The sequence below is a fragment of the Macaca mulatta genome, chromosome 1 (assembly GCF_049350105.2).
Source record: "Macaca mulatta isolate MMU2019108-1 chromosome 1, T2T-MMU8v2.0, whole genome shotgun sequence".
Classification (NCBI taxonomy): Eukaryota; Metazoa; Chordata; class Mammalia; order Primates; family Cercopithecidae; genus Macaca; species Macaca mulatta.
The window spans coordinates 147,965,794-147,978,386 of NC_133406.1; the positions used below are offsets into that span (position 1 = coordinate 147,965,794).

Here is a 12,593-nt window from a genome sequence, read left to right on the forward strand (position 1 = left end):
AAAACTCTGATTATAAGAAGCTATGATAGCCAAATAAAATAAAATGTTTTTCTTATAACAGATGGTTTATGTCCTGTTAATGTTTGCATTTAATGCTTCAGGTTTACCCATTAATAAGGAAGCAGGGATGCTTTCCACTGATATTTCTAATTCAAAAGAAAAAAGTTCTTTGTAACTCACTTTGTGGTGATATATTACACATAGGTTTGTTTAAAGGGCTGGGTTACAGTGACTTTACAACTTTATATCTAATTCCTGTTTGTGACAGATCTACAGAACAACTTGGCAGATGAATACTGGAAAAGCTTTTCTTCATCATTGTCACCATGTAACAATTCTCTCAGAATAGTGTCTCCAACTTTTTTTCAATACTCTAAGATTGAAATGTAGTCAACTATGGCTTCCACACACAATGATTATCACACCCTTATAGTGGCAGACCCTGATGCTGGGGGTAACAATTCCCTCAAGCTTCATGCTTCCTAGCTCTCAGGGAGCTCAGTCAGGATGTGATGATGGCACTAGCAGATAGAGGGACTGGCTCCTAAAATCAAGGCTGTGATTTGCAAGGGCCAACTGCTGCTAACTGCTGTCATCACCACCACTGCTGCTGCTTGGGACAGGGCAGCTGGAGTGCACATCTTTTTGCTCAGGATCCTTGATGACTTTTAATGTGGAATATGGCCTGAAGTTGAAGATACTCAACTACTTATGAATAAAAAAAAAGAGTAGCATTATAAAACTGCCAAAGATATAGGGAATTCTGTGGGGGGAATTATTGTAGAAAGTCGGCTTTGATTAAAAATTTAAACAAGTATTATTTCTTTAGGAACTATCTAGATTCCCATATAGCTCTGTTGGCTGAGGGTAAAGTTATTTCAGTTTAAAAACATGTTTTTCTTACATAAACTCTCAGCAATAAGTATGGGAATGTATAGAAATAATTATTGTTCAATCCTCAGTAAACAGGTAAATATTTAAACTTCACAATGACAAAGGTGATAGGATAGTAAATATCATAAGATAAACAAATTCAAGATTTATATAAGGAAGAAACAAAAACTGAATTTTATGGATACTGAGGAATCCAAAAGAATACCAGTAGCTACTGTTCAGACATTTATATGGTTTCAAATTGAACACTATGAACAACGTAACCTTTGTTTTTAGCTTGAAAGTACTCATTTTGCGTTTATAGTAGAAATTCCTAAAACATAAGAAATTGATGTTACATGTCCATGAAAGCCTAAAATCAATTAGATTAGGCATATTTAAGTTTTGGGGAAACTGCATATATAAGCCTTTAAAATGACTACTGGGTGTGAAGCAAGATGAGATAATTTGTAAAGTTCAATCTTTGCAGCCCTCATACATTGCTAGTGGAAATGTAAAATGATACAACCACTGTAGAAAACACTTTGGCAGTTCTTTAAAAGGTTAAACAGAGTTATCATATGACCCAGCAATTCTACTCCTAGGTATATACCTAAGAGAACATAAAACATATGCTCACACAAAACATCTGTACATGAATGTTTATAGCACTGTTATCCATCAAATAGCAAAAAATGGAAATAACCCAAATGTTTGTCAACTGATGAATAAACAAATGTGGTATATCCATACAATAGAATATTATTTGGCCATAAAAAGGAATGAAGTACTGTTACATGCTACAAAATGGATGAATCTTGAAAACACATTAAGTGAAAGAAGCCAGACATAAAAGGTCATATATGATTCCATTTATATGAAAAGTTCAGAAATAGATAAATCCGTCAAATAGAGAATGGGTTTATGGTTGCCAGAGGACTGGAGGAAGGGAAATTGGGACTGAACTAATAGGAGGTTTCTTTTTTGGGTGACAGAAATGTTCCGGAATTAGATAGTGGTGACGGTTGTACAACATAGTGAATATACTAAAAACCAGTGAACTGTGTATTTTGTATATTTTAAAATATACAAATGGTGAATTGTATATGAATTTTATTTCAACTTTAAACAGCTCAGTTAAATATAAAAATTCCATAATTGTAAGGAAATATAAAAAAGTAATTTCAATGATCTTCAAATATGGTCTCAAATACCTAAAACTAAATTTGGACTGCTAAGGGAAAGAGCTGGGAATACTTGTTACCAATAGATTTCTAAGGAACCATCTCTTTGTTTTTCCTGGTATGTTCACAGATTTTTCTGAGGAAATTATTGATAGGCAGGCTTTAAAAAAACAGCCTGCTGAGGCAAAAGCCTTAGTCACATCTTTCCATTCAGGCCTGGTAGCCCTAGGGAAGTGACTCTCCAGAGTATCTATCTGTATGATGGTTACCTAAAGTGGCTGCCCATGTCCAGTGATGGCTTTTGTTTAGCGATCATGGTCAAGTTGAGCTGTTTAAATACCATTTCCCAGGACTTACATGCTACTCCCTGAACGACAGGAATACTCAAAGCTTTTAGAGAGAATAAACTATTGTATGGTCTTTGCCTAGGAAGCGGGCCACAGTTCACTGGAAACAGCCAGTTCAGATAAATAAAATGAAAGCAGACATTTTTGGAGATGGTCTTGAAAGCTTTCCATTAGAGAACATCAAGGGCATAGAACTAGGAAGAGCATGTATCCATGTTAGACTACTACACGTCACTTTATCCTCTATCCTTTCTGAGTAATACAAAATATTCATCTCCTTCATTGGATAACCAAATAATTCACACAGAACACAACACACACCTCTCTCCCTGGTCACCAAGAGACATTTGACTCCTATGATACAATTAACCATAGACCATCAGAAAACTAAGTAGTGGCTTATTTACAAAGTTTTTATATTAAACTTGGGTGGAAAAGTTACATTTTAAGTATAAGCACTCTTGAAGAAACCTAATTCCCATTTCTGCACATAGGCTGCACATAAAGGAACTCAGGCCAGTTAAGCTGCTTCTCGATAGCCTTCTATATGTCTTCTCTTTGGTGCCAGTTTTGGTCTGGACGTTTCCCTGTATTTCTCAGTTTTAGGTCACCATCAGCACAGTCTGCTCTTGTGTTACATGCTCAAGTATACTGACAGAGGTCACAGAAGACTGGGGAAGACCAAGAGCAAAGGGAAGAGGGAAGGAGTAAATGGGACAGAAGCTGAGCGATGTGTCCTATGGCTAGAAAATCTTCTCAAAATACCAGTTAAATCTTTTCAAAAAAGCTATTCTGAATACTGTGACCATGATTAAAAGCGATTCTTTACTTTCTGGTTTCTTGTATTGTGGGTAACATGGAATTATGAGGAATATAAAAACAAATATGATATACCTAAATCATATCAAAATACCACATCATAAAACATAATTTTATGCAATTCATTATGGTTCTTTTTTCTTTGAGACAGAGTCTCGCTCTATCACCAGGCTGGAGTACAGTGGCGCAATCTTGGTTTACTGCAACCTCTGACTCTCTGGTTCAAGTGGTTTTCCTGCCTCAGCCTCCCAAGTACCTAGGATTACAGGCATGCCACGCCCAGCTAATTTTTATATTTTTAGTAGAGATGGGGTTTCACCATGTTGGCCAGGATGGTCTCAATCTCCTGACTTTGTGATCTACCCGCCTTAGCTTCCCAAAGTGCTCACAGGCATGAGACACTGTACCCGGCCTACTGTCCTTTCTAACTTCAAAATATATAAATACATTAATAAGCTTTACACAGTAGAGTATATAGGTACTAAATATTTACGGAAGACTATCTTTTATTTTGAGACAGTCTCACTCTGTCGCCCAGGCTGGAGTGCAGTGGCGCCATCTCAGCTCACTGTAACCTTTGTCTCCTGGGTTCAAGTGATTCTCCTGCCTCAGCCTCCGGAGTAGCTGGAACTACAGGCATGCCCCACCATGCCCGGCTAATTTTTGTATATTTAGTAGAGATGAGGTTTCACCATGTTGGCCAGGCTGGTCACAAACTCCTGACCTCAACTGATCTGCCTGCCTTGGCCTCCCAAAGTGCTGGGATTACAGGCGTGAGCCACTGCACCTGGCCTATACAAGACTATCTATATATATTTACATACATTTTTATTAAAAGTCATGCATCAAAGATTGTGGAGAAAGCCTAACATCTCAATAGTGCATATTTAGTTAAGAAAATCAGGTTCAACTCTATATTATTTCACTATATAGTACCTTTTACAGGAACAAAATCAGATCTAAGAGTAAAGTCTGATAAACTTCAACTAAGATGCAAAATTACAACCAAGTACTTAAGCAATAAATCTGAGCAATTATCAGGTTATTTTATTGCATTTCTAATGAGTTCTTTAAAAAAAAAAAGTCAATTATCACTATTATATATGTTCTTCTTTGTATAAGGAGTGCTTCAGCGTCTTTATAACATTTATTAAATAAGAACGAGAGGACATTTTTAAAGGAATTAAAGAAACATTAATTCCTTCATAAATGAATAGTGCTTAAGCTCTGCTTTAAAAGGTCTTTCCATGTGCTCTTGGGTAACCACGTAGGGTCTGAATTCATAGTATAAATATCAATAAATGTTGCAATCACAATAGTAATTCAAGTTCCATGGAATCAGTGAGAAACCAAAATGAAGTAGGAATAGGTCATGATGTATTTTCATATGGGATGCATTTCATTGAGTGTGCAATGATCAACTGTACCAACTCTGTTTGATCAGATTTTTTTCTGAGATACGCAAATACAATTTCCATCAGTATACACTGATAAATTACATGTTATGGTCCAAATTATTATTCTTATTTGAGATAGGGTATTGCTCTGTTACCCATGCTTGAGTGCAGTGGTACGATTATGGCTCACTGCAGCCTTATCTCCTGGGCTGAAGCGATCCTCCCACCACAGCTTCTCTAGTCGCTAGGACTACAGACATATATGCTACCATGCCTGGCTAATGTTTTTATTTTTTGTAGAGACAGAGTCTCACTATGTTGCTCAGGCTGGTCTTCAACTCCTAGGCTCAAGCAATCCTTCTGCCTCAGCCTCCCAAAATGCCGGGATTATAGGCATGAACCACTGCACCTGGCACAGATTTTAAAAATGTTAATACATCTGTGAAAGAGCAATGAAAGTCACCAGGAGAAGATGGCTTGCTACCAAAACTCCTTATTTCCTTTAAGAATAAAGGTGTGAAAATTCAAGACTCAGTTTTATTTATGTTGTCCTGGACTATCACGTTTTGGTCAAAATGTTGATTTTTTCCCCCTTTAACAAGAGTTACACTTGTGGCATTATAGCAACATATTAATACAATTATATATAGGTGTATGTATGTATCCTCTTCTAAGAGTTCACATGAGGAATTCTGAAAACAGCTTTCATGGATTAAACAAATGCTATTATAGTAATAATAAAACTTAGCAATGTTCATATATAAAGAACAGTACTACTGAACATATTATCTTATATTCATCTTAAGTAACAATTGCCATTTAGAATCTTTTGCCTAGCTATAAAGACTTATAAGCAGTTTGCTTTAAAACATGAATTCCAGAAATGTCTACAAGTTGTGACTTAAAAATTCCATTGGAAATTTGAGAGTAGATGTGAAAATTTTCTGAATTATAGGATAATTATTTTTTAAAAAGATATACTCCCATGTATGCCTACAGTCAATGTTACTGGCAATAAGCTAAAAGGCTGAAAGGTAGGGTTACTTCTCCACAAATATGTGTGCGTGTGTTTCCTCCTTTCTCTTTATATGTGCATGTCTCTGGGTGTCTAAAGTCTCCATATTTTTCACTGTAAGGGCATTTATCCACTGCTGGCCCCCATGCCTGCTTTTGCTTTCCCCAATGACAAAATGCCTTCTCTAAAAAGTAATTGTGAAACTCTAAAGGGGAGAAAAGGGGTGGATATACACATTAAAGTATAATTATACTTTATAGAAGTCAATGGAGTTTTCACATGATGAATATGTATTTTATTTTATCCCTAACTTGTACAGTAGTAATTGCAATAAAAAGGTGACAAATGGACAGAGCCAGAGATAAAAAAAAGTCTATCAGTTGAGCCACAGATTTCCAGTGGGGGCAGAAATATGAAAAGCTAAAGGGGAATTTCTGAGAAAAGAGGAAATAAGAAAATAATACAGCGCAGGAGACAGAAGTCTTAGAAGCTGATAATCAAAAGAATAGGGAGATTCAGCTAGTGAAGATACAGAATGTGAAAATGTAGAATGAAAAGAATCTGCAAGGAAGGCCAAGAGCAAAAGTTAGAATTAACAGAAAACAAGATTTCAAAGGCAAAAACCTAGGAAACACCACCTGTCTTGGTGTCTATAGTGACCAAAGATTTTTAAAGAAGCCAAAAGGGTTTCCCCTAACTGGGGAAGATTTTAGTTGTCCAGTTGACCAATGACTAGGAGAAGGAAGGTTAGATCTAGCGGTAGGGAATAGGGCATAACGAAAGAGAGGAGGGATGCAAGGTGAATGACAAAAGCAAATAGTGTTTACTGCTACAATTTCAAGATTGATTGCACTAGGCCGGATGCAGTGGCTCATCATGCCTGTAATCACAGCACTTTGGGAGGCCAAGGCAGGTGGATCACAAGGTCAAGAGTTCGAGACCAGCCTGACCAACATGGTGAAACCCCAACTCTACTGGGCATGGTGGCAGGTGCCTGTAATCCCAGCTACTCAGGAGGCTGAGGCAGGAGAATCACTTGAACCCGGGAGGCAGAGGTTGCAGTGAGCCGAGATTGCGCCATTGCACTCCAGCCTGGGCAACAGAGCGAGACTCCATCTCAAAAAAAAAGATTGATTGTCCAATATGAAACACGCGATACACTACACTAAAATGTGTGCAATTTGTTCCGTGAATTCAATTAAGGCACTATTTTTATGGGTCACTGACTCTTGAAATAAGAGGTTCCCTACATTATATCCAAAGTTAAAGAAGTCAAACAGTGCATAAAAGGACTAGCAAAGCTTTCAGTGTTTTGTGCCACATGGATGCCTCTATTAAAATCAAACACTAGAGAGGTTTACTTTTGTATGGAATAATCATATGAAATTTTAATGGTAGCCTTTATTATTTCATTTTCCATACTTTTTGAGTTCTTTGCTATATATTTTAGATAAGATACGGCAAAAATTTAATCCAAAAACAGTAGGACTTAATGTGTCTTCAGTAAGCAGTGCTCATGATGATAATACCTTCAGTAAGTGGCTGAGAAAGCAAGATTCTGAGATTAGTGCTGAGCCTAGGCCTCTGACTTGTCAACCAAAAAAGTTACTTCTCCCTTTAGTATAATGAATTGCAGAAGTACAGTTAAACAGTTGTCTATAAGGGTTTATTAGCAGGCATATGATCTGGTGGGTGAACAGAGATACTGATATTTCCTTTGCCAGTGACCAAAATATTTACAAATTTCATAAAATGGAAAAAACTTTCTAAAAAATTCATAAGATCAGTTCACAAATTACCAATTCAGCTGGAACACTGAATAGTAGAAATGACAAAAGATTTGTTCTTATGGTTGATAAAAAATTTATATCAGGGCATTCAAGTAAAGTTATTTTCTATGTTCTGATTTAATGAATCATGTGAGTTGTATCTGGTTGGGTGACACAGATTCTGGCTCACTGAAGCCTACTCTAATGCTTCTCAGCACAGCCTTCCTAGGGACAGTAAAGCCAGAATAACATGTCAGACTGAAGTAATATCAAAGAAAAAGAAAGCAGGGCTGGAGAGGCTATGAGATTGATTCATAACACTTTTTGACCTGTGAGTGTCTGGTAAGTTTTCCATGTCCTATGGGCTTCAATGACCTCTAACAAGCACCAAGCAGCAACAGTAATGCAATAATGAATGATCCTCAAAAGAAGAATTTTACAATTCAAGCTGAAAAACACTACACTTATTAAATAGTTGTAACCCTACTGATAAATAGCCTTAGAAACCACTAGTGGTTTCTTAAAAGTTGAATGAGTATTAAATGTTTTATATATGCTTTTGTAGTAAGCATCTGGTTTAGTTCCTTTAAACCTGTCAGATTTTAAAATTGTACATTAATTTAAAAAACTTTTTTGATGCTAATAAAGTATGTTGAAAAACAAAATAATATTAGATACGTAAAAATACAGATGTAAAATAATGAAGCCCAGTCAATGTTAATACAATGGACTACTAAAAATGAAACTAAAAGACTATTCTGCATATGCTCCACATGAGGATGTTTGTCTCTTTCAAAGATGATAACAGGCTGGCTGTGGTAGCTCATGCCTATAATCCTAGCACTTTGGAAGGTAGAGGCAGGTGGATCTCTTGAGTACAGGAGTTCGAGACCAGTCTGGGCAATATAGCAAGACACTGTCTCTACAAAAAATATAAAAACTAGTCAGGCATGGTGGTGCGTGGCTGTACTCCCAGCCACTAGAGAGGCTGAGGTGGGAGAATTGCTTGAGCCTGGGAGGCAGAGGTGGCAGTAAGCCGAGATCACGCCAATGTATTCCAGCCTGGGCGACAGAGCAAGACCCTGTCTCAAAAAAAAAAAAAAAAAAAGAGATGATAACAAATAGTATTTGTAAAGAATAAGGTATACAGAAGAAAAGATGGTAAAAAAATATAGAGAATAATTACATATCACTTTATATAAAAGTTGTTTTATTACATAGGAAAGGAAAACAAGGCACAAAATAGAGGTATGGTATTTTCCAAGGCAGTTTACAAAATCAGTGGATCACTTTGTTTTCCCCTAATTAATATGCTTCACACTTAGTATTTAGAGTTAAAATCTGAGAGAGTACTTACAATGACAGCAACACCATAGCAATTAAAGTCCATTCCGCAGGTTTGTGTATAATATTTCTATTTGTTAACCTGAAAGACAGATAAAATTTATCCAAGGAGTGTTACCTTTAAGTAAACTTTCTATTTCTTTCTAGAGAACATCAGATTTATAATAATGTGCCACAGAAGCACTATTTTTTTTAAAAATACTTGTTATATTTGACAGGACAGAGTCAATAGTATAATAATGCGGCTCAATAGTCACTATCTGCTAATGGCCATCTCAAAAGGAAGTGTTCCAGCCCCACTTTTTAATGTTTTTAATAGTATTACTACTAGACAAGATAAACATATCGGAACAATGTGGGAAACTAAATCGCTTGATTAAAACACACACACCCCCAACACACATACTCATAATATTCTCTATGCTTTCCCCTAACCAAGCAATTCCTCTCCTCCCTTCCCCTCATCTCCCCTCCCCTCCTCTCTCTTCTCTTCCTCTTCCTCCTCCTCTTCTCTTCTCTCTTTCTTTCTTCTCTCTCCTTCTTCTTTTCTTTTCTTTTTTTTTTTTTAAAGAAATGGGATCTTGCTATGTTGCCTGGGCTGCGGTGCAGTGGCTCTTCACAGACATGATCATGGTACACTGTAGCCTTGAATTCCTGGGCTCAAGAGATCCTCCTGACTCAGCCTCTTGAGTAGCTGGGATGACAGGTACATGCTACTGTGTCTGGCTTAAGGTAAGCAATTTCTGATTGTAATTTTACTTCATCTTCTGTACTTTCCATCTGGTGCTAGGTTGGTAGCAGGCAATTAAGGGATGTTATAATCCATAATTTACAGAAATAAGAGTGGCTTAATAAATTATAAGAATAGGTCTTTATTAAAGAAAACTTAAGTTTTTAAAAAAATCAGAAGTAAATTTTATCACTAAGCCATTAATGGCAACAAAAAACTCTGTAGTCATCTTAGTTTCTCAGAAAACATTTAGAAAGATCATTCTAAATTTAAAAATGATATAAATCAATAAGAAAATATCAGCCAATAAATAAATGGTAAAGGATATGAACAGGGAATTTATAAAGGAATTTGAAATGGACAATAAAAATTTGAAAAGGAGCTCAATCTCACTAATAATTTGAGAAATTAATATAAAGACAATAATTCACTCCATCCACCTGGAAAAATGAAAGACTGGCAATACCAAGGTTGGTGAGGATGGGAAGAAATAGTGCAACACACTGTTGATGTGAGCAATTGAATGACAATCTGGCAATATCTAATAAAGTTGAAAATGCATATAAACAGCCCAGCTATTTACATACTTCTAGATATAAAGCCTAAAAATACTCTCACTTACACATAAAAAAATGTGTGTGAAGGTTGTTAATGTAACTCTGCTTGTAATAGAGAGAAAAATAAACTGTGGCATATTTATAAAATATTAAATAGCGGTTAAAATAAATAAACCAGATTTACATATTTTGCTCATCATAATTTTGAATGAAAGAAAGCAAACATGGCATGGCATTTTTTTTTTTTTTTTTTAGACAGAGTCTTGCTCTGTTACCCAGGCTGGAGTGCAGTGCCATGCTCTCGGCTCACTGCAACCTCCACCTCCCGAGTTTAAGCAATTCTTCTGTCTCAGCCTCCCAAGTAGCTGGGATTACAGGCATGTGCCACCACGCCTAATTTTTGTATTTTTGTAGAGGTGGGGTTTCACTATGTTGCCCAGGCTGGTCTCTAACTCCTGGCCTCAAGTGATCCACCTGCCTCAGCCTCCCAAAGTGCTGGGATTACAGGAATGAGCTACAGTGCCCGGCTGGTATAGCATTATTTATATAAATCAAGAACAGACTAAATACTAAATATTGTTTATGGCAGTAAACATAAAAACAAAGACTAGAAGGATATACATCTACTTCACGGTACCAGTTGCTTCTGGGGAGGAACAAAGAATGGATTGGGAAAGGGAACAAAGGGGACTGACTTCATGCCCTCCTCCTTTGCACCAGCTATTCCGTCCATCTGAAACTATCTTCTTCCAGGTAAGTTTCCTTATGTCATCTTTGCAATAAGGCCTATCCGGACCACAGTATTAAAAAGTACAACTTGCCCTCTACCTCCCAAACCCAATACTCCTGACCTCCTTATTCTGCTATGTTTTTCTTTTTTTTCCATACAACTTATTGCCTTCTAATATATAATTGTTGTTTATTTTCTGTTTTTTCTTCTCAGAGGGCAAGAGTCTTTGTGTACTTCACTATTTATTCTAAGTTTCCAGAACAAGTGGCTGGCAGTCAGTAGGCATTCAATTAATATTTTTTGAATAATTATAACATTTTATTTAAAATATATATCTGAATCAAATTTTAGAAAATATTAAAATCTATTAATTCTGAGTGGAGGATATATTTTGTTACATTAATCTGAATTTTCCCATCATTTTCCAAAATTTAAAAAAGCCTACATGATAGAAAAAGGAAGTACAGTATATAATGGTTAGAGTCTGAAAGATAAGGGTTTAATACCCAGATATGTCCTCAGTAGTGTTTTATTTTGGACACATTGTTTGATGGCTGTGAAACTTAATTTGGTAAAATAAGGACAATAATATCAACCACCTCATAGGGTTCTTGTGAGGATTAACTGTACAAGAGACAGCCATACTGCCAAATCCAACAGACATTTCACAACTCTCATCTTAATCTGTCCAGCACTTGACAATCACTCCCTTCTCCAGGAAACATTTTCTTCACCAAGTTTTCACTTGCCTGGTTCCCCTACCTCTCATGAGCACCCTCCTTGAACATTTTAATACTGGAGTGTCCCAGGGCCTCTGGCCTTAGGTCTCTTCTCTCCTGTATAAACAAACACTCTTTCCCTTGGTGATGTCATCCAATCTTATGACTTTAAATATTAGAAACTATATGCTGACAACTCCCAAATGTATTACCTCTAGCCTGGACCTCCTCCTTGAATTCCAGATTTCTATATCTAATGGTCCACTTGACACTTCTACTTGGATGTCTAACAGGCATCTCAAAATTTGGTAGCGCCAAAACTGGGCTCTTCATCCTGCCCCCAAAACTAAGGATGGTGTGACACTCCTATCTCAGTAAATGGCTTACCCTATCCTTCCAGAATCCAGTTGCTCAGGCCACAAATCTTATGGTTAAACTTGACTCTCTCACATCCCATGTCCAGCCAGTCACCAATTCTAATGATTCCACCTTCAAAATAGGATCTAATCACTTCTTATTACCTCCACCACTTTCTCTTCAGCCATACCATTTCTTACCTAGATTACCAAAATAGCCCTGGCTATTTCTAGCTGTATTGGTCTCTCTGCCTCTGCTCATCTGTTGTAATTATCAACTTGGGAGCCAAAATGATGCTGTTAAAAAACATATGTTAGATCATGTCATTCCTCTGTTCAGGACCTACCAATTACCCTCCATCTCACTCAGAGTGAAGGTCAAAGAATGATCATAGCTACAAAGCCTATACAATCTGTACTACACCCAACCCCAATCCCATACTTCTCTGACCACGTATCTCTCTACTCTTGCCTCTGCTCATTTCTCTAACCTCATCAGCAACCTAAATATTCTGTGAATACACCAGGCCTGTTCCTGCTTTAGAGTCTTTGCACCTGCTCTTCCCTGTCTGCTATAGTTTCACAGACAGCAACACAGCTTGCTCCCTTACCTCCTTTCGGGTCTTTACACAAACAGTGTCTTCTCAATGAGGTCTTCCCTAATCAGCCTATTAAAAAGTACAACTTTCTCCCTCCTAAGTACTATCTGATTTCCCTGCTTCTGGGGTGAGAAGGAGAAGAATGGACAAAGAA

At 36.9% G+C, this 12,593-nt stretch overlaps 1 protein-coding gene across 2 annotated transcripts in view; it reads right to left on the reverse strand.

The window, feature by feature from the left end:
• Positions 1-12,593, reverse strand: part of RPAP2 (RNA polymerase II associated protein 2) — an 88,127-nt gene that overhangs the window by 31,976 nt on the left and 43,558 nt on the right. For both annotated transcript variants that reach the window (NM_001257890.1, XM_015143646.3), the window contains 1 exon segment: positions 8,762-8,830. In NM_001257890.1, the coding sequence (NP_001244819.1) occupies positions 8,762-8,830 (69 nt within the window).